Below are 23,182 nucleotides of genomic sequence, written 5' to 3' on the forward strand. Positions count from 1 at the left end.
AAATGGTGTGAAAAATGTATAGTAATTCATCAATTGAGAACGGTTGGGTACTGCTGNCTACATTGCATTTGAGTATGGAGAGGCAACTATCTGGAAGTATCTATATATATAAAAATGGTGTGAAAAATGTATAGTAATTCATCAATTGAGAACGGTTGGGTACTGCTGTACACTCTAAAAAGTGCGTGTAAAACTACTACTGAAAAGTGTTTATTTTTCAACCAGAATCTGTTCAACTATACGCACAAGATGTTCAAGATTTGATTTTGAACATGAGTTGTTTAAAATATACACATAAATATACACATGAAATGTTTAAAATTACAAACATTTTGAAAGTAAAAACATATTTTTTACAAATAATAAATACTAAGTGCCAGGGGTGCACCCAGGAATATATTTTTGGGGGAAAGGGTTTATACTTCTAAATATATGTCATCAGAAAATACTGAAAATTCGCTCCTTAAAATACATTTATGCAAGTTTTATGTACAGTATGAAATAAATAAATCACTTTTTAAAGTTTCATAAATTACATTTTATTTACATAAAATTTACAACGAAATCAAACATTTTCATCCAGCTTCAAAAAAGGGGAGGTTATCAATTATTCGGAGTATTTTTTCTTCTTTTATGTATTCCACCGCATAACTTTGGACCGACGAACCGATTCCAATAATTCTTTTTTTTTACCGGAAAGATGGTACCTTAAGGGTCGTCCCGTAATTTGGTTTAGATCCGATCATTGGATCATGAAAAAATTAACGGTACTCCTAAATTTGTATATGAGAATTGAATTTGGTTTTTCTTTTTGCTTAAAAATTACTTGTTTAATAAAAAGTTCTACAAACACAAGATGCACTCAGCTTTCAAAAGTAATACAAAATTTTACAAAAGAATTTTAATATAAATAAATTACGTAATTCAATGAAAGTTTTACACTTTTATATTCATTTTCGTCGATTTCTGGTTTATCACTTTTTTTAANCGCCACACACATGATAAGTAAAAGTAAGCACGCAGTGTTTAATTTAATTAACACGGTGTGTAAATTTGCATTTATTAAGGGAGGAAACTGGTTACCTATCTTAATATGCGCAACTTTTAAACAAAATTTTTTTAGAGTATATGCATATGGCTGTATTCATGTTCCAAACATACAAAAAAGCATTAATGGAACAGTATTGAAGCATTTTTACAAGATATGTATCCCCATATGTAAATGCTACTTTTCTGATACATTTTAATATACGGGAACACACAAAAAAGTAGCATTTAGATATGCAAATGCATATCTTGTATCAGCCCGTTAGTGCTGAAAATAGTATCGCACAACACGTCCGTTCACTAAAATTTGTGTACAAGACTGAAAATATTACAAAAATTCCACTTCATATTTATCAAGAAATATACTTAAAACAACAACAACGTACGTTCGCTAGAATTTAAATTTAGTTGTGGAAATGCATGACTACGCATGAATTGTCACACTAATTCGCTCATATAGCAAGCATTCTTCATGAATGCATACAACCGATTTCTACTGGGTTATAAATGTGAAAATATGTATGTACATACATGCAAGGCCGAATTTAGGGGGGCCTTGTAGGTGTTCTGACCTGGGTCGAGACCAAAAAGCTTCTCCAATTGCTTCTCTCCTGTGCAAATTTGCGCCAGTTGGTTATCCCGAGCGCAGACAGGTCCTTTGCACTTGGTTCTTCCATTGCGTTCGTGAGCGCCCTTGCTTTTGTTGTCCACCCATGGGTGCGGAGTCGAAGGATGTTTTCACCGGAGCGTCGTCATCCAAGCGTACAACATGTCCAAGCCAGTGCAATCGCTGCATTTTTATGCGCTTAACTATGTCCATGTCGTTAAAAACCTCATATAGTTCGGCATTCCATCTTCTCCGATACCCGCCGTCTACGAAAACAGGGCCGTAGATCTTGCGTGGAATGGTCCTCTCAAAGCCAACAAAGCCTTCTCATCTTTGTTCGACATCGTCCAAGTTTCTGCGCCATATAAAAGGACGGGCATGATGAGAGATTTGTAGAGCGTGATTTTCGTTCGTCGAGAGAGGGCTCTGCTTTTCAATTGCACACCGAGCCTAAAGTAGCACCTATTGGGAATAGTTATTCTTCGCTAGATCTCCAGGCTGACGTTGTTGGTGGTGTTTATGCGGGATCCTAGGTAGACAAAGTCCATCACTACTTCAAAGTTATATCTGCCAATAGTGACATGTGTGCCGAATCGCGTGGACTCTTTATATGTTGCCAGGAGGTCCTTTGTCTTGCCCTTGTTCACCGCTAGAGCAACCTCTTTAGCTTCTTTTTCTAAACTGGAAAATGCTGCGGTTACGTCCCTTTGCTTCAGATCTACGATATCGATATCATCTGCATACGCCAGCAGCATCGTTCTTTTGCCATATATGGTGCCGCTGCAATTCAGATTGGCAGCTTGGCAGCCATACATACAGTGGTAAAAACATTTTAGCCGAAACACTTTATGCCAAGTTCTAACGTATTATTTTTGTTGTTGTTGAACTTTTGTTATTTTTTTATAAAAATATAGTTCTTTCTTTAACAAAACCCGTGTAAATCCAATTTTCCAAATTTGTGCCATATTAAAAAAAAAATTCAACAAACTTTCGTACAAATTTCGAGCTTTTTAAAAATTCTAAAAAATCAATCGAAATTTTTAGCCATTTGAAACTTGTACTTTATTCTACTAGAATTCGATGGGATACAAAACTGCATACTCAGAAAATAATTTAAAACCTCGAAATTCTAACGAAAATTTTTTTACGATCGCAAAAATCACAATTTTATTTCCAAAAGAGAACTTGTTCTACAAGCGCGTGTCGATTCTGACTTGCTTTTTTTCCAGAAAATTCTCTATCTATCAAGAAAAGCGAGAGAAAAGGAATAGCCGAGAAGGAAAAAGGAAAAGGAATGTGATAGGCAGGGCTGCAGTCAGGATTGTCAATCACACCAACGGATTGCCAATCACACAACAGGGTTGCATTCGAGGTTAGAGATGGAAAGGTGTTAACAACTCGGCCAATCTGACATTTGATCGACCTCGATCAGAAGCTTAATTTAACAAAATTACTTAACTATTGTTATTTAAATACTTGGATGAAATATCACCTATAGTTAAAAGGTCTTAGTTTAGGTTAGGGTATTGCTTTGCTCTTCGACAGGTCCAGCCTCCATATTTTGCTCAAGCCACCCACGCATTCTATTGGCCTCAACCACTCCATCATATGGGATTTGAGTTAACTGGCAATTTTCTACGTCCTTGATAACGTATCTATCATTCCCGAGGATTTTGTGCACGACGTAGGGTCCCTTGTATTTAGGGATGAGTTTTTTGTTAGTGCCAGCGGTAGTGTCTACATTTCTTATTACGACGAAGTCACCGACATTGTACTTCTTAGCTCTCACGCAATGTCTTAGAGAATATTCTTGACTACGTTCTTGGGAGCTTTGGATTGCCTCAGCGGCATCGCGCCGGATTGTTTGCAGATCACGCTCTTCCCGTGCGCCAAGCTTATCCTCAAAGTATTCCGTAAATTTGTCTACTACTTCTCCTTTTTGCTCTACCCCGAAAAGAAGCATACTGGGCGATTTTTTTGTGGTACCGTGAACCGAATTATTCAATGCGTATTCTATTTGCAGGAGCCTGTTTGACCAGTCAGCATGATCGATAGGGTCGCTCAACTTGCCTAACATGGTTTTAATAACCCGATTAACCCTCTCTACCTGTCCGTTAGCTTGCGGGGAAGCCACTGCAACCTTTACATGTATAATATTCCGCTTAAGTAGAAATTCCCCAAATTCTAAAGAGGTGAAGCAGGATCCTCTATCAGATATAATGCGCCTCGGTCTACTATAGTAACTGAAGTATTTCCCTAGGGCGGCGGTTACTTCCCGCGTACTCGTCGAATTCGTCGGGTATAACTTCACAAACTTAGTGAAGCAATCAATTACAACCAGAATGTGCTTCCTCTTAGATTTTAGTGACGGTAACGGCCCGAAATGATCTACATGCAACGTGTCGAACGGAACAGGTTTTTTAGGGATGCTATACAAGTGCCTCTCATTCGCTCGGACTGGTTGAGCATACATGATGCATTTAAGACAGTTATGAATAAAACGCTCTACCTTCTGACGCATTTGTGGGAACCAATAATAATCAAAAATTTTCCTTAAGGTTTTATCAACCGACTGGTGACCAATCTTCTCATGCATCAGTCTTATTATATTGTCTTCCATCTCACGGGGGATATACAAAACTTTGCGACCATCACGCCTAACTCTAAGGACAAGGCCATTTTCTAGTTCGAATCCCTTCACCTCTGCTTCCTGTAACTGGTCTCGTATGTTTTTGATATTTTCGTCACGTTCTTGGGCAATTTGTACTTGGAATTCTACTTCGTCAACGTCCAAAGTCACACCTACTTGGCAGCGACTCAGTGCGTCCGCATGCCCCATCAGAGCACCGCTACGGTGCACTATCTTATAATCGTATGATTCGAGCTCAAGAGCCCACCTCGCTATCCTCGGATTAACTTGTTTCCTCTCTAAGGTCATGGCAAGTGAGTTACAGTCTGTAACTATTTTGAACGGGATTCCCTCTAACTAGACTCTAAATCGACGTAAAGCATAGATCAAAGCTAATGTCTCTAGTTCGAAACTGTGATATCTGGCTTCTGCAGCGGAGGTACTCTTGGAGAAGTATGATATTGGATGGAATTTCTCATCATGTTGTCGTTGCAGCTAAGACTGCACCAAACCCAGTCGTGCTGGCATCACAGTGGAGTTCTGTCTCTCGTGAGGGGTTATAAATGGCTAGGATTGGAGGTTCTGTTAACTTGGCTTTAAGTTGTTTAAATGCGGCAAGGCAGTGTTCGTCGAAGTTAAAGTCAGTGTTATTTTTCAGTAAGTTAAGCAGTGGTCTGGCAATTTTAGAGAAGGACGGCACAAACCGGCGGAAATACGAGAACAGACCTATGCAAGAGTGTAACTGTTTTTGATTGGTTGGAATTGGATATTTTTGTATATCTTTCACATGTGATTCACTTAAAGTGATTCCGCGTTTGGATACAGAGTATCCCAGATATTCTATCTGAGCATATCCGAATTTGCATTTCGACAAGTTTACCTTCAAACCCCGTTTACTAATTCGCTCGAGTAGTGTCCGCAATAAAGTCATATGTTCCTCGAAGGTTTCCGTCGCTATAACTATATCGTCCATGTAAATGATTACTTTCCTTGCTCGACTAAGTCTCTAAATATATCATTTATAAATCTTTGGAAAACGGCCGGGGCATTTTTAAGTCCGAACGGCATTTTAAGGTATTCGTACTGTCCATTCGGCGTCACGAATGCAGTATAGGGAATGGATTCAGGTGACATTTTAACTTGGTGAAACCCATTTTTAAGGTCCAAAACCGAAAACACCTTCTTACTCTCGAGATATTCTATACAGTCTTCTATTAGTGGTAAAGGGTAGTTATCCCGCACAGTTATTTTGTTCAAACCCCTATAATCAACACACAGACGCCTTTGGCCGTCCCTCTTCTTTACGAGAACTATAGGGGAAGCAGTAGGGGGAATTACTGGGACGTATAATCTCATCTGACTCTAAATCTCTTAATATATTCTGAACTATACTTCGCTCAGCGTACGATAAACGCCTAGGCGCGCAATGAAACGGCACATCAGTTGTTAGGTGTATCTTCATTTTATATTCCATCGGTTCTACTCTAAGGGATTTCGGCTGTAAATAAGAGTCTAGGATCAGAGTATTTAGTTCGGCACGCTGACTGGGATGTAAGGAAAAATCTATGTCTAACTCTTCATTTCGGCAGGCTATTTCAATATTGAATATATCCGGCACTTCGGCAGCGACTCTACAGCCGGCACTAACACTCTTACTTCTAGCGGGCATATTTTCAATGTTAAGTGGCTTATAAGCCTTCAAGAGGCTAAACTTGTTTAAGATTTCGACCAAGTCGTCCGGCAGGGGAGTGCAAGGAATTCCGTTTCTATAGGATACCAAATCGCTTTTCGCATATCTATTTTTTATTTTAGTTAACCGTATGTTAAACAATTTCAAGAAATCACGTCCAAAGATGACGGGCACTAACATCTCATTATCAGGCAAAATATTTATTTTAACATTTTTTATTTCATTTTTAAATTTCACAAAACATTGTATTTCACAAAGTATATTCAACTTAAGTCCACCAATGCTGCGATAGTTATGTTGCGGATTGTTTAAAGTCACTAAGTTGTTCGGCACACACGATTGCTTCATAAAACTAGTTGGACTACCCGTGTCAAAAAGAGAAATGAATTTATTAAAGTTTGCACTCTCCCGCGGGTTGGTCTTAAAAGCAATACTTACAAAGTTAAGTGATGTTGGAGTTTGGCTTGAGGTATTTTGTGTAATATCGATTCACTAACCTCTTTAGCTCATCCAGTGACTGCGCCGGCATAAGCAAGTTGATGTTGTTGATTTTGTTTCCGATACCGTCGAGAATTAGGTCGATAACATCGGTTTCCCGGATGCCGCCCTGCTTCGCCAAAGATTGCATGGTCAAAATATAGCAGTGCAGGGACTCTTCAAGGTGTTTCCACTTCCGTTCGGTCAGTGTTCGATAGACGTCCTGGCGACTGACTGCACTGTCGAATTCTTCGATGACCGCCTTCTTTAGGTCTCGATAGTTAAGAGCAGACGTCGTGGTTAGGAACACTCGAGCTGTTCCCTGTAGCGAGCGGCGTAAGCTTAGCAGTTTGAACTGATCGTCTGCATTGACAGTTCGCATAATTTCTTCAAAGTCCTCAAAGAAATGGTGCACTGACCGTGTGGAGTTATCACCAGTAAATTTTGGTACAGCGTGTTCGATGTCCGCGAACGAGGCTCTGCATCCGGTGGGCCTACCAATCGAGTTTTCCAACTCATAAATTTGTTTTTGTAGCTCCAACAGCTCGCGTTTCTTCCTTAGTTCCCTAAGCTGTTGATCCAAGGCATTGCCAGTAATATTGTGCAAAGCAGCGGAGCTAGTGTCGCTGGCTAAACTATTGAAGCCGTCGGGGATGCATGCAGCAGCAGAGCTTTCATAACCCAAGGAGCTGTTAATGGCGGCGACAGCGGTTTTGGCACGAATATTTGCGGCACAAGATCTTTCGGCGTTGGCGGGAATTTCAACGACGGCAGTATTAGTGGCGGCAGAGTGTAAGGCGACGGCAGAATTAGTGGCGGCAGAGTGTAAGGCGGCGGCAGCGTGTGGAGTGACGGCAGAATTAATGGTGGCGCCGGAAGCGGCAGAAGGCTTAGCGGCAGTAATATTAGCGACGGCAGTAGTATTAGTATTTGTGGTGACGGGCGTAGCAGCGGAATATTCACCGACGGCGGTATTAGTGACGGCAGCGCTGCTTTCGCAAACATAACTGGTACTTCCGTTAGGGCCCAAAGTACCGGTGGCGGCAGCTGTACGATGGGCAACGGTATCCTCAGCGTATGCACTAGGGCCAGTAGTAGGGGTAGCCCTACTTGGCTTTTCGATTCCCATGGCACTGGCTATGGTAGCGTCGTCGTCCGGAGCTGCCGAATCTTCCATGTCGGAGATGTTCTCTTCATCCTCCTCGTAAGGCGACTCGCTAATGCGGTGTTCAGCATAAAGACGCTTTAATTGGGCCACCGTGGCCGTCAGTGGAAAATTCACGCCAGCCGCCTTAAGTGCATCGGCGAGATGCTGCTTGGTAAGGCGTTGTGGAATTTTTTAGTCTTTTTCAGGTTTTAGCTTTTAAACTTAACAATGGGTACTTGGACCCCACACCTGAAGCTTTTACGATCGCAAAAATCACAATTTTATTTCCAAAAGAGAACTTGTTCTACAAGCGCGTGTCGATTCTGACTTGCTTTTTTTCCAGAAAATTCTCTATCTATCAAGAAAAGCGAGAGAAAAGGAATAGCCGAGAAGGAAAAAGGAAAAGGAATGTGATAGGCAGGGCTGCAGTCAGGATTGTCAATCACACAAAAGGATTGCCAATCACACAACAGGGTTGCATTCGAGGTTAGAGATGGAAAGGTGTTAACAATTTGTTGATTTTTTTTTAAATTGCATAAATTTTTAAGGCAGTGTCACTTGATTGGTGCCTTTGCACAGATTTGTACATTTTTATATTGGGCTATTGGTAAAAGAAGGGATTTTTTTTTTTTTTTGTAGTCAAAAGATTGGTACATTACAGCGATGTTCTACTTGAAAAATTTCAAAAAATTAATTTTCGTGATTGGGATAAGGAAAATACTTTGGGTGTTCACACAATTGGGATACGATTTGCACCAAATTTTGGCAAATACCCAATCGTGTGACACTGCCTTTAAGCTTGTATTTATACGGATGTTTTTAAAGAATGGAATATAAAAAAACTAACTAAAATTAAATAACAGCAAAATAATATTTTAAAACTTGTGAAAATTTGGTGCGGCTATAATTTGTTCGACTAATAAACTAAAAAAAAATTACTGTACATAAGTTTACTATGATTACTCGGTCGTGCTATTATAGTAGCACAACGCCACTAAGCGCATTTTAAAATTTTCAGGCAATAGCCTCATGCGATTGTCGATTATATTTTTTGTTGTTTGTGTGAAATATTTTATTTTTATCAGTATTTTTCTTTTAATCAAAATATGTTGAAATATGAAACAAAAGTGAAACTAAAAAAAACATTGCCAAAACCCATTGGTCAAAACGAATAAATAAATAGTATCCCTAATGTACATATGTACATATCTTTTAACAATACAAATTTTTTGATAATCTATTTCAATCCACTTAGATGCATTTAAAAAGAAAGGTCCTGTTGAGTTCGAAAATAAATCAGGAAGGCAATTGAGCTCAATGTAATGTATAATATTAGGATATTAGATTTAAGTATGTACATATGTACGTTGGTGGCAAAAATAATAGAAACGCCTTATTTTGCTTAATTTTTGGCCACATTTCCTTTGTTTATTAATGTTTAATGTACTGAGCTAGGGTAATGTATTTAGCTTCAAATTTGATGTAATGTACTTAGCTTCTAATTTTTTGACGATCAATAATTAGTTCATAAGATTTTATGAAAATAAAAGACAAAACAAGTATTACATGTGTCATTAATGATAGATTTCTATATCGTGGGAGAGAGATCAGACTAGACGAATTTTTACATCAACTCGTAATCAACAATGATATGAAAATATGACAGACNACACAATTGGGATACGATTTGCACCAAATTTTGGCAAATACCCAATCGTGTGACACTGCCTTTAAGCTTGTATTTATACGGATGTTTTTAAAGAATGGAATATAAAAAAACTAACTAAAATTAAATAACAGCAAAATAATATTTTAAAACTTGTGAAAATTTGGTGCGGCTATAATTTGTTCGACTAATAAACTAAAAAAAAATTACTGTACATAAATTTACTATGATTACTCGGTCGTGCTATTATAGTAGCACAACGCCACTAAGCGCATTTTAAAATTTTCAGGCAATAGCCTCATGCGATTGTCGATTATATTTTTTGTTGTTTGTGTGAAATATTTTATTTTTATCAGTATTTTTCTTTTAATCAAAATATGTTGAAATATGAAACAAAAGTGAAACTAAAAAAAACATTGCCAAAACCCATTGGTCAAAACGAATAAATAAATAGTATCCCTAATGTACATATGTACATATCTTTTAACAATACAAATTTTTTGATAATCTATTTCAATCCACTTAGATGCATTTAAAAAGAAAGGTCCTGTTGAGTTCGAAAATAAATCAGGAAGGCAATTGAGCTCAATGTAATGTATAATATTAGGATATTAGATTTAAGTATGTACATATGTACGTTGGTGGCAAAAATAATAGAAACGCCTTATTTTGCTTAATTTTTGGCCACATTTCCTTTGTTTATTAATGTTTAATGTACTGAGCTAGGGTAATGTATTTAGCTTCAAATTTGATGTAATGTACTTAGCTTCTAATTTTTTGACGATCAATAATTAGTTCATAAGATTTTATGAAAATAAAAGACAAAACAAGTATTACATGTTTCATTAATGATAGATTTCTATATCGTGGGAGAGAGATCAGACTAGACGAATTTTTACATCAACTCGTAATCAACAATGATATGAAAATATGACAGACTTGATGTTTCATGATTGATCGGTTATTACATCAAATTTGATTGCACATTACTGACTTATATTTCTATCAAGGTTGATCACTCATAATTGTCGAAGATTTACATCACCGATGATTAAAATTTGAAGGCAGAACTCAAAGGGAGTAAGCAGTCTAGCAATATGCCAGAACGTATATGTTAGAAGGAGATGAAGCATCACACGTACACAAAAGTTTCCATCAGATTTTTCACACTGCCCTTTAGAATTTGATAGAAACTTGTAGGTAGCCAGTGACAGAAATCTTTATCAGTCTTGCTACTAAATGATTTGTCAAATGATAGTCACTGTTCTTGCAGGGTAGTTATTCATGGTCATCGATGATATTCAGCCTTACTGCATGCTTACCTATCACGCAATGACCAGTTGGAACTTCCACCAGAAGTTAGAAGTGTAACTTGCTCACGAGCTCCCTGGACCGCCCTCGGTCTACACGTGACCAGAAGGACTTAGACGCCCTGCATTCCAAGGTCTTTGCCCAGCGCACGCTGAGCTGGCTAAACGCCCATCTGTCCAGAAGTAGACCGCTTGAGGTCAGGGGAGTACCCAGACCTTGAGCAATTTCTCAAGTGTTCCCTGCATTGTAGCGGTAACACACTACAGAACAAGCAATCCGAAGCCTCCTGTATAGCGGCTACCTCTGCTTGCTACAGTGATCCGGAGGCCTGAACTTTAGGTTGATGGAGAATTTTTTCTTTTTACATTTTTGAATGAAAACTAAAATTTCATCAGATGTTCAGAGAGCTTGAAGGTTTCTGCAAACTTTCTGTTCGCATACTATACTGGATATTTTCCTTTTGTGAGAGAAAAGATTTCACCGGTTCACAGGAATTTTGTTGCTGGGCATGTTTTACTGGAGATTTTAAACGAACGTACCTATAGACAAATTTATCTAATTTAAAAACATATATAGGTTGGTACTTTTTCGGCTGATTTGGTACATTTTTTTTTTGCCATTTGGTACAAAATTAAAAAACGCATTTATCATCCCTGGCTCATACACATCACGTTTGCCTTTGTGAGCTCGCGTTTGATCGGCATTGATGTACAGAATTTTCGCGTAGTAATGCGCTGTATTTGGCGACCAAATAGGCTTATGCTTGTACGTCTTTGTAATTTTTGGTAACTTTACACCCAATCTACCAAGAATAAAAAAGATAAGTAAGCCACTTCGTTTGGTACCACAAGTGTTTCGTTAAAAAAAAAAAATAATTATTATTAAAACCGGTTTAGTACTTTGAGAACTAAATCGTTACAAACGCATTCCATGTAATCAATTTTATATAATAGTATAGACTCTATACCAGGCCTTCCCAAAGTGGGTGACGCGGCACCCTGGGGTGCCGCTAGTGGTTAGAGTATACTAGTGGTGCGGGCNAAAAAAAAAAAAATAATTATTATTAAAACCGGTTTAGTACTTTGAGAACTAAATCGTTACAAACGCATTCCATGTAATCAATTTTATATAATAGTATAGACTCTATACCAGGCCTTCCCAAAGTGGGTGACGCGGCACCCTGGGGTGCCGCTAGTGGTTAGAGTATACTAGTGGTGCGGGCAAATTCTTCAGACTTTCCATACACAACGCAAGCGGTTTGATTAAACTTCAACATGGCGGTCAGAAAATCAAAAAATTTTGATTTTTATTCAAATTACCTTCAGCGTCTCGTCAAACCCCATACACAACACAAATAGCTTGCAGCAAAGGGATATTTCGCTCTTAAGCGTAGTTCCCCAGTACGTTTTGTCAATGTAAAATTGAATCAGAAAATTTTCAGAAAAATAGCTGAAAATGTACCCTTTTCACAACCGCTTTCGGTACTTTTGTAGACCTTATCCGCGTTTCATCCACTTTTCTTCCCGTTTTCGGATTTTTTGCTGGCTGGGCTGTTCTCGTAACAAGCGCAGCATTTTAGAGGCAGTTTTCTCGTGTTAGTGAGGTACCTATTCGCAATGCAAATCGAAGAGGAACGAAGTACTTCAGACTTACGCCACTAGCGACGAAATTTTAAAGCTATCGACAAATTTGTACAGAACAATGGTTTGAAATGGAGCAAGTGTGCGGATATTTGCGGTGGTTGGAAAAACGAAAGGAGCGATGCCTAGGATGAAGCAAGAGGCAGAAAACGCCACGAGAAGTCACTGTATGATCCCTCGGTATTCCTTGGCGACTAGGAAGTTGCCGCCACTAGATTTAAAACCCGTATTGAATGGCGCTGCGAAGATAACAGAGGTCTGCGAAAGTAAAATACATCTCTGATTTTTTCTAGCCCGTCGAGATTTTTTTTATTGGTGACATGTATATTTTACAATTTCCAGCAATTTGCATGAAAACGCCATAAATAAACAAAGTAATCAGAAAAACGTATGTAACTTCGAAGTTAACGCTAAGAAAATTGATAAAAGCCGGTTTCACTAGCAATTTCCATATGAAATTCAAAAAATTAAAATCATTTATCACTTAAATTGCTTTCGTGAAATTGGCTGTAAAAATTATTTTCTTAGCGTTATTTTCTTCGCTGGTTATCGAAGATCGAACATCGAAAGTGAAATTATGAGCTATGCAACCGTGTCGAAATTTTCGTTGGGTATCGAATTTTCTGTCGAACAGAATTTTACTTTCGATGGTGTAGCGATGTGTTAGAAAATTGTGAAAAATTTATGATTTTCATTTGTTTTTTTACTTTGGGGCGGCTAGACACTAATTTAAACAATTTTTATTAATTCGAAAGACTACACTTAAACCCTCTTGAACATTTTCTACTCCTGGCCAGTTTACCAAGCTCTCATCCTCCGACGAATCGTTGAACCAAAACTCCGTTGAACTCATTTTTACCACGTTTTTATAAACTCGCTTTCTTTTTTATTTCATTTTAATTTGCACAAATTTACATACATATGTATAAGCACACTATTTAGTTTGCTCGATTTGTAAACAAAACTTCTCAGCGGTGAAAAATATACTATTGTAAACAACCTAACCGAGCGAAGTTCACAATAGCACTATTCTTCATCGAATGAGCGTCATAATACCAAATGAAAATTCGTACGAGCAGCACTTTCGACCACAGTCGAATGCAACTCATAATAGGGGCCTTACTTTTACATTTCTATGTGAGACTGCATTTTCAACAAATGCTTACATAAACAAGTAATTTTTAAGCAAAAAAAAAAAAAACAAAACCGATTTCAATTCCCATCTAAGAAATTAAGATTATCGTTAATCTATTCATGATCCAATGATCGGATTTAAACCAAATTAGCCCACCTGTCAGGTAACACCTTTCTTTAAAAAAGAATTATAGTAATCGGTTAACGTGGTCCAAAGTTATGCGGTAACATACATAGAAAAAAATAATAAAAAAATATTCCGACGAATTGATAACCTTCTTTTTGTGAAGTCGGTTAAAAACAAATACACCAGCAAGCTTTCAGCGTCAAATGATTTCAGGCTAAAATTGTCAAAGCTCCCAATAAACTTAAAGGAAATAATGAAATCATCAAAACAATTTCAGTCCTCACATTAAAGCTAAAGGAGCATAAAGTTTGCATTGTATTTGTTTTCGTAGACATTTGAAGAGTAGGGGTGCCGCGAAATTTGTTTAGCACAACAAGGGTGCCGAGGTGAAAAAAGTTTTTTAACCCCTGCTCTATACTATAGAGCAGCGGTCGGCATTCTAACCCATTCAAACGATTCAATAACTGAGACTCTGTGCGTTAAATGCACTGCGCAGCTGCCGCTCTTCGTATACGTGTGAAACACACATGTGCTCAGAGAGCGCTCAGTGAGCTATGTCCTGCCGACCACCAGCGTTGCCATAAGTCAAGATTTATCTTGAAAATGAATATTTTTTGGGCTGTTTTTTATGAAAAATCTTCAAAAGATTTTTTAAAAAGCAAAATTTTACACTGAAAATATCTTCAAAATGAAGATTTTTGTGTATGATGTAATATTTTTAATGTTTAAGTTTAAATTGTTAACTTATTTATATTATCCTTGCTAAATCATTGTAAGCAGCAAATTAAGGAAGAAGAAAAATGAAATAGGAAATCCCCTACAATATTATCTGCCTTCTTCTCTCGCACACTAAAACTTATACTCTAGTGCAGAGCTAGAGACTGGAGGAAAAGAAGAAACGGTCTTTTGTATCCCCTCTAGTTTAAATCACAACAATGGAGAATTTCAAGTAAACTGCCATTTAAGAAACATTTGCTGATGGGTCTCCATGGATAAATGTATATCGAGAAAAAAAGGGGCGGTGAGATTTATAAAACAACGTCCATGTAAAAAATATCAATAAAAAATCTAATTAAAAAGCTCAAAATTGTTATGGAGTTTTGTCGAATTTTCTTAACTTTTGTACAAAGATTGAAGTTTGGACTTATGGTTTTTGGTAGATAACGAGCTATTCTTTCATAAAAAAAACAAGTAATTTTTAAACAAAAAACGCAAGCGATTTCAATTCTCATATAAAAATTGATCGTCAATTTCTTCATGATCCAATGACCGTATCTAAACCAAATTAGTATGGGACCACCCTAGAGGTAGCACCTTTCCGATAAAAAGGAATTATCGAAATCAGTTCAAGTAGTCCAAAGTTATGCGGTAACATATGTACATAAAAAAAATATTCGCACGAATTAATAATAAGGGCTATTTACAGCCGTTAAGACAATATCGAATTTTGTGNCTTCATGATCCAATGACCGTATCTAAACCAAATTAGTATGGGACCACCCTAGAGGTAGCACCTTTCCGATAAAAAGGAATTATCGAAATCAGTTCAAGTAGTCCAAAGTTATGCGGTAACATATGTACATAAAAAAAATATTCGCACGAATTAATAATAAGGGCTATTTACAGCCGTTAAGACAATATCGAATTTTGTGTTCTTTTTAGGTATTTTTAAATGAAGATTTTTTGGGATCGAAAAGATTTTTTTTAGCTTTAAAATCTTATTTTAAAATTTTTTTTGGAAAAAATTAAGATTTTTAGGGGACTTTCTCTGGCAACACTACCGACCACTGGTATAGAGCAACGGTGGGCAAAGGCGGCTCTTTGAGCCAAATGCGGCTCTTTGTTCAGCAAAGTGCGGTNAAGATTTTTTGGGATCGAAAAGATTTTTTTTAGCTTTAAAATCTTATTTTAAAATTTTTTTTGGAAAAAATTAAGATTTTTAGGGGACTTTCTCTGGCAACACTACCGACCACTGGTATAGAGCAACGGTGGGCAAAGGCGGCTCTTTGAGCCAAATGCGGCTCTTTGTTCAGCAAAGTGCGGTTCTTTTTACTTTCTCTTTGCTTAGAACATTTTGCCTCTTTTTACTTTTTAAAATACACATTTGTTTGCTGGACATTCTTTTCCATTGTGTTGTTTTTTTATTTTATTCTTTTTATATACACATACCCAAATTGAGATCGGAACATTACCCGCAATTGGAGAATTAAAATTGGCTTTCTGACTTAATGTTCTTTTCCGATATGATGGAACACTTGCAAAACTTGAATTTGTCTCTACAAGGAAAGAATAATAATGCTTTTGATTTGTCGCAAATTATTTTAAGTTTAGAAACTAAACTACGTCTTTTTATTTATGATCTCAAAAAAATAATATTTTATCCTTTTCCATAGCTAGAAAAAAATATTGCACATGATTTAAAAGCAGATTTGGAAAAAAGATTTGCCGATTTGAAACTATTTAAATGCACGTTTGCATACTTCATAAATCCTTTTCAACCGACTTCAAAAAAAGGAGGAGGTTATCAATTCGTCGGAATATTTTTTTAATTTTGTTTGTATGTATGTTACCGCATAACTTTGGACCACGTCAACCGATTTCGAAAATGGTTTTTGCATCGGAAAGGTAGTGTCTCAGAGGTGGCCCCATACTAGGGCTACCAGATATCTCTGTTGCCAAACCGGGATNCCGACTTCAAAAAAAGGAGGAGGTTATCAATTCGTCGGAATATTTTTTTAATTTTGTTTGTATGTATGTTACCGCATAACTTTGGACCACGTCAACCGATTTCGAAAATGGTTTTTGCATCGGAAAGGTAGTGTCTCAGAGGTGGCCCCATACTAGGGCTACCAGATATCTCTGTTGCCAAACCGGGATACTTAAGGGGGGGAGAGGCCTCTCGCTCCCTTCCCTTTCGTTTCGACAAAAATTACGTACGAAAGGATGTAATAAAATTTTATTTTGACAAACAAAAAAAAAACATAAAAACGTGCGATCATGAGATCATTACAACGTACACTAGCAAAACAAAACAATTTATCACAACTAAAGCACAGAGAATTTTTCACAATGCATGTACCTTTTTTGTTCCTTATAACAATACAGTTTATACTAAATACATCAGAAAACATAAAAATAAAATTTCTAAACTTTGTGCAAAACTCGTGAAAATGCAATAAATTTGCACAAATTCGCAACTTTCTATTCAGACTTTTTATACAAATTTTGAAAATGAAGTTTTGCAGCCCATAAAAATTTAGTTGATTTTTAGTATTGTTTTTACTGAGAGTTTCTTCCATACAAACTATGTTCGAAATTTTTTTGTATGTGGAAGACACTGCCAGCAAAAAATAAATAATTGCAAAAAATCAACGAAATTTTCTGGTAACTTGAGACTTGCACTTTACTAATTGGCTCAAAAGCTACATTTTCAAAATTTGTGATCAGATGAAAGAGTCTCCCAGCCAATAATTTTGTACGGCACGGTGCTTATAAGTAATCAAAAAAAAAACATTAAATACAAGGTTTTATTATTATTTTTTTTTTTAAATTTGTTTTTATTTATTGAATCTGCCCTGCCTAAGAGCCTAACAATAAGTTTTCGAATCTTAATCTATTCACTTAATTTACATCCCCTAGTTGGGATGAGTATTTTCTTAACTGGCCCTAAGAAAAGATTACGACTGGGCTGGTAAGTCATTCCTACGTAGTCTTGAGGTCCTGTTGACACGCAATAAAGATCTTGCTAAATGATTTGGGTGCGCTAAAAGCTTCGATACATATTTCGTCTTCCGTTGTTCTATTTCGGTTCGTACTTCTGGTATTCTCAAGTCGCGGTGAATGTTCTCATTTCGCATATACCAAGGTGCTCCGGTGATTGTTCGAAGGATTTTAGATTGCGCACGACGAAGGATTTCGATGTTGCTGCTGCTCGCGTTTCCCCATAACTCACATCCATAGGTCCATATCGGTTTTAAAACTGTATTGTAAATAAGCACTTTATACTCCAGACTCAGGGGTGAGCGAGAGTTAATAAGCCAGTGGAGAGAATTAGACTTCAGCTTGAGATGAGTCCTTTTAGCCACTATGTGGTTTCGCCAAGTAAGTCGCCTGTCCAGGTGGACCCCTAGGTAAGTGACATGATTGCTTTGTGGTATTTGTACGTTGTTTAAAGTCAAGGGCGGACAGTTACTCTTATTCAGTGTAAATGTAACTTGCTTACATTTTTGCTCGTTAACCTTTATTCGCCAGTTTGCGAGCCAATTGGCAACAGCTTCCATATGATTGCCTAGGAGCACAGTTGCTTGTAGAGGACACTTGGAGCGACTGATTATGGCAGTGTCATCGGTAAAAGTGGACATTATCAGGCGGTCGTTTGTAGGAATATCCGCGGTGTATAAGACATACAACATCGGGCCAAGGACACTGCCTTGTGGCACTCCAGCTTCGATTGCATGGGCTTCAGAAATGGTGGTGTTACATCGAACTGCAAACTTTCGATTATAAAGGTATGACTTAAGCAGTTTGTGTGTGCTTTGTGGGAGTAGCATTTGTATTTTATACATAAGACCATCTAGCCAGACGCGGTCAAATGCCTGGGCGACGTCAAGAAATATTGCAGCGCAATATTCCCTCTTTTCAAACGCTGTTCGGATTTCGGTTGTTATGCGATTTACCTGCTCGATTGTTCCATGTTTTTCCCTGAAGCCAAATTGGTGAAGTGGTATTATATTGCGGGCTTGCAGATGTGGGGAGATGCGCAGCATAAGAAGTTTCTCGAATAATTTCGACATACACGGTAGCAGGCTGATGGGCCTATATGAAGATGGCTGCGTTTTGTCCTTTCCGGGCTTTGGTATCATCACAATAGTCGACTTTTTCCATTGGTGAGGGAAATGACAATGTTTAGTGATTGCGTTAAATAGCATACAGATGCAAAGTACAGCACAATTTGGTAGCTCAATAATCATTTTTGGGGTTATTAAGTCGTGCCCTGGGGCCTTATTTGGTTGCAGTTGATCCTTAATTACTTTTGAAATTTCTTCAGGTACAAATTTCAGCGGCTCAAATTTTGACACATTGGGTACGGGTGGAAGTTGAAAATTATTAGATGCGGGGTTTGGCCTAAAAACATTTTTTAGATGAGAAGCAAAGGTGTTTGCTTTTTCTGCGTCACTCCGAGCCCATTTGCCATTGTGGTCCCGTACTGGCATTTCAGTCTCTATTGGCGCATTTAGCTTGTGGTGTGCTTTCCATAACGAGTGCTTTGTGCTAGTCGGTGAGAGCTTTTGGATGTACCGGTACTGTGCGTACTGTTCCTCGTTCTTGAGGGCTCTCGTCAGTGCATGTGTGGCCGCCTTGAGCAGTTGTTTTGATGCTGGTGATCTATGAGTCTGCCATATCCGTCGTAGGCGTCGTTTTTCCAAGACAAGCATTTCAATTTTCCTATTGGTTAAATTATATTTTTTATTTTGCACATAACCTTTCTGGGGTGTGGAAATGCTAGCGGCTGCTCTAAGTGTAGATTCAAGAGCGGCTATGGAGTTTTCAATATCGGTCGGCGTATCTAAATTTGGATCGAGGTCTATATGCGCACTGATGTATTTTTTATACTTTAACCAATACAAGGTAATATTAAAATATCAGTCATTTGTTTCGTTGCTGTGAACTTGTTTCAAAACTTCTTGGTTTTTTCGTAATATAATTGTAAAACTCTGTGCATGTCATTTTAACGTATTTAGGTACATACTTATATTAATCATCAACTATTGCTTGTGCAAAACGTGCTAAATTTAAAAAAAAATTCGCATATGCAAGAGCACCAACCCAACTCGTAATAAATTTAAGTATACAAATTTTAGTATTTAGTATAGAAATATTCAATTCAAATACGCCAATATTAAAATGAAGCGCTTTGCACTTAACGGTTGCTTTTTCATAATTAAGTAAAAAAATATATATTTAAATTCCATGCTGCCTGTAATGGGATTTGAACCCTGACGCTCTGGAAATTAGCAATTTGTGGCAAGCATCTTCGTGCACTCCAGACATGTGCTACAGCCAGACATGTAAATGTGCATTCAAATGTTCAGTTTGATTCAACACCACGTGTGCGTGGTATGAAAGTATTGTTTTTAAATACGAAAATTTTAAAACGATAATCAAATAAAAAATATTCGTGTTTACTATGCGTTATTTCCCCCAGAAATTCATAAAATTTTTCTTAATATTACAACGCGTTTTTTCTCTCAGTGTGGTCATTTTTATTCAAAATTTGTGCAATCAAATCGAAAACTGGGACACTTAAACGAAACCCGGGACATTTTAAGGTTGGACCGGGACACCGGGACAAATAGTCTAAAACCGGGACATGTCCGGGAAAACCGGGACGTCTGGCAGCCCTACCCCATTCTAATCTGGGCTCGAATCGTCACATACGATATGGTATTACTCGTCACGTAAAAACACAGTTTTCGGATTATGACATACGTGAGCGTACTCCTTATCCCATTCAGCTTATACGACTGACGGTATCACGTAATTTTCGATCCGTGCACGAATGTTACGATTCGAGCAATTGTTTCGATCCGTTCATTGGATCATGAAAAAATTAACGGTACTCCTAAATTTTTATATGAGATTTGAAGTCGGTTTTGTTTTTTGCTTAAAAATTACTTGTTATGTAATATAATTTTGGATGAATTTACAATATCCGAAATACTCTTTTTTAAGAAAGGCGAAGAAGAGTGGGGGTTTTTGGAACTAAAAGAAGGCACTGGAAATGCTACATAAAGCTTTGCCGTTGCTTGAATTCCGGCAACAAGTACCAGATTTAAAATATCCGCTGTTGATAACAGCTGCGTGCCGTATATTTTCAACTTTTGGTACAACGTATAAAAGCTCAAACAGTCAACGACGCACAGTGGGACGTCCCCTACCACGCCCACAGCTTTTGTGGGCCTAAATAGTAAATATTATCCGATTTTGATGAAATTTAGAGCATATGCTGGTTTCAACGAGAACAGCATAAATATAAAAGATCGTCAAAATTCGTTTTCAATATCGTCCAGTAATTCTAGAAAAACAGACGCAAATTAAAAAAAAAAAAATAGTTTATGAAATTCGGTGTGCTCTGCCCGTTTAAGTCAAAATTTTCCAACTTGGAAGATAATAAAGAATTTCTTATTACGGCGCCCACCTCCTACACAACTTTTTTGGCTCCAAGTACTAAATTTTTTGAATCTTGGAGAAAATGAGGCGGCATATTTATTTTATTTCTAAAGAAGTTCCTATTTCTTCATTTTAAAAATGACAAAACGAAACCATTTACAGTACCTACATACTGAATTATGAGCACGATATGCATTCACACTGAAACTTTCAATTTTACCTACATTTTATACAACAAAAGCTGAGCTTAGGCAAGCAGGACTCTTGCCATCGAATGTTGCTGAATGTTGGATGTGATTAAAGTTTGGCGAGTCATTAATATCTACACCTTCTTCAATTTCCATTTTATATTGCATTGTATTTATTGTATGTACATATCAGTCTTTCCCTTCAGCTCTACAATAAAAATTCAATAAATTTTACAGGAGGTGGGTCTATAAAGGGAAGAATAGAAGCTGAACTCGCAGTTCCTCGTAGCTAGAACTATTTGAGATATGACACGAATATTTAATGTTTACTTATCCTAAGTATAATTTAGCTCGCTTTATAGGTCCTTTTTAAATAAATCTGTTTAAAGTAAGCACTCGAAAAATTTAAACTCACAAAATTATGTAGAGTTTCAAGGTAAACTGTCTTATACATTTCAAAAGATTTATAAAAATTTAAAGCAATGCTTGACCACAGATATATTCAAAAACTGTGGAAAAATTAATTCAAATTACTTGCGACAAAATCAAAATTTTTTCTTACAAATTAATTTTTTCGCTCTACTACTTTAAGCTCTTGTCATGACTGCAAATATGCATTTTTATCAAAAATTGTTTTTGATTTGGGCTAGCTGGATATTTTGCCATGCACCTGTGGAATTATTTTTTCAGAATTCGCTAATCCGTTTTTATTACTTTTGGCCGCTGTAGTCCCATTGTGCGACGTAGCGTAGACGTAGGTTGACGCAGACACGATCTACCTTATGGGATTCGCGTGTTAACGAAAACTCACCACCGCATGGCGGTGACGTTGTCGTTGCTTCTCTCTCCCTCTCTATCAACAGTAAATTTTATATGCTGCTACGTACGTCAACCTACGTTTACGCTACGTCGTTGACTAACTGCGCTTTAACTCTAGGCGTACATCAAGGTTTATATATAAGAGGTTGCGCAATGCGCAGGTCCGTTATTCTTTTCTCGCAAAATTGGGCGACAACAACAGGGAAAACAACAAGCAGCGGAAACAACAACNCAAGGTTTATATATAAGAGGTTGCGCAATGCGCAAAATTGGGCGACAACAACAGCGAAAACAACAAGCATCGGAAACAACAAGCAGCGTAAAAAAACATAAAATTGAAATGAAGTGAAGCGATTTCAAACCAATTATAATCGTTAGCTTATTCGAAAATACATTTACAGTTAATTTTAACAAAATTTTTACTCATACCTGTATGTCGAAAAAGCCACAAAATCGGATTTTTCACTGCGGTAAATTTTTGCGAAATTTTCATTTCCACTCGCTATATCTTAGACGTTTGTGTATCGATTGATTTGCAATTTGTACACAATAAACTAGATACTAGTCTAAAGAAGATGAGTCTAACTGCACTTTATATTTATTTGNTTTGGGAAATCCATCGAGGTTTCAAGGATAATCGTAACAACACCATTTTAAAGGCCTATATATCATCAAATCAACTCAAAAATAGTCATTCAAAAACTCATAAATCTACAAAATCGTATTTTCTGACCTAAATCGACAGGTCGCGACCTCTAAATGATCTTTGAAAAATCTACAAAAATAGCCAATAATATTTCTCATAAAAACGAATAAAATTAGGGGGTAGGGTCTTGAAATTTCCAAAAACAACATTTTTGATGGGCACACTAATAACCATAATATATAGAAATTGTAAACATGTTTCTTTAGCTCTAAAACGGCGTTAAGATGAAGTCTCTACGATGAGCAGAACCGAGATATAACCATTTGAAAAAGTACATGATTAGTCAGAATCACGAAAAAATCCAAACTTTGACAGATCATACATATGTCCGAAGAAAAAATGCGAAGCCAATCGAAATTGCGACACCAAATTTGGTGTCCGTTAGGAAAAGGAATGCCTCATTTATATGTTATATATATTTTAAAATATAATAATAGTAGTGTTAGAATTGTAATATATTATTTTATTATTTGTAGGGTTGCCATTTTATAATTCTTGTATGCCATTACAGTGTCTCAATTTTGTTTTATTTTTATTTGGTCGTAAATAAAATTATATCCCGGAGTCCCGCGATCCCGAGGGCTTGATCCTGGGTTTCGGAACTCAAATAAGTTCCCGGTACTGGAGACCTTAGTCCAAACGCTGAGCAGAACTAGCGATAGCAAATTTAACAAGAAAGAAGTGACACTTAGTCAATGAAAACACCTGATGAGGCGGCTCTTGGAGTTTTCTAGAGAAAGATTCTGCTGAAGAATTAAAATACAGCGGCGGAATGGACATAGAGCTGGTAATGGAGATAGAGCAAGGCCTCCTCTTCGCTGAAA

General features: G+C 37.2%; 1 protein-coding gene across 1 annotated transcript; it reads right to left on the minus strand.

The window, feature by feature from the left end:
- Nucleotides 1-6,479: 6,479 nt before the first annotated feature.
- Nucleotides 6,480-7,627, minus strand: LOC108369891 (uncharacterized). Its single transcript, XM_017625103.1, has 2 exons — nucleotides 6,949-7,627; nucleotides 6,480-6,490 (listed from the first exon to the last, which is right to left on the minus strand). The coding sequence occupies exons 1-2, from the start codon at nucleotides 7,625-7,627 to the stop codon at nucleotides 6,480-6,482; spliced, it is 690 nt and encodes a 229-aa protein (XP_017480592.1).
- Between the last annotated feature and the right edge of the window lie 15,555 nt (nucleotides 7,628-23,182).

This window comes from Rhagoletis zephyria, unplaced genomic scaffold, assembly GCF_001687245.7.
Source record: "Rhagoletis zephyria isolate East Lansing unplaced genomic scaffold, Rhagoletis_zephyria_1.1 Rzeph_scaffold_00060, whole genome shotgun sequence".
Classification (NCBI taxonomy): Eukaryota; Metazoa; Arthropoda; class Insecta; order Diptera; family Tephritidae; genus Rhagoletis; species Rhagoletis zephyria.

Coding starts and splice junctions, on each gene's coding strand:
- LOC108369891 (XM_017625103.1), bottom strand. CDS start 7,627: ATGGAAGATTCGGCAGCTCCGGACGACGACGCTACCATAGCCAGTGCC.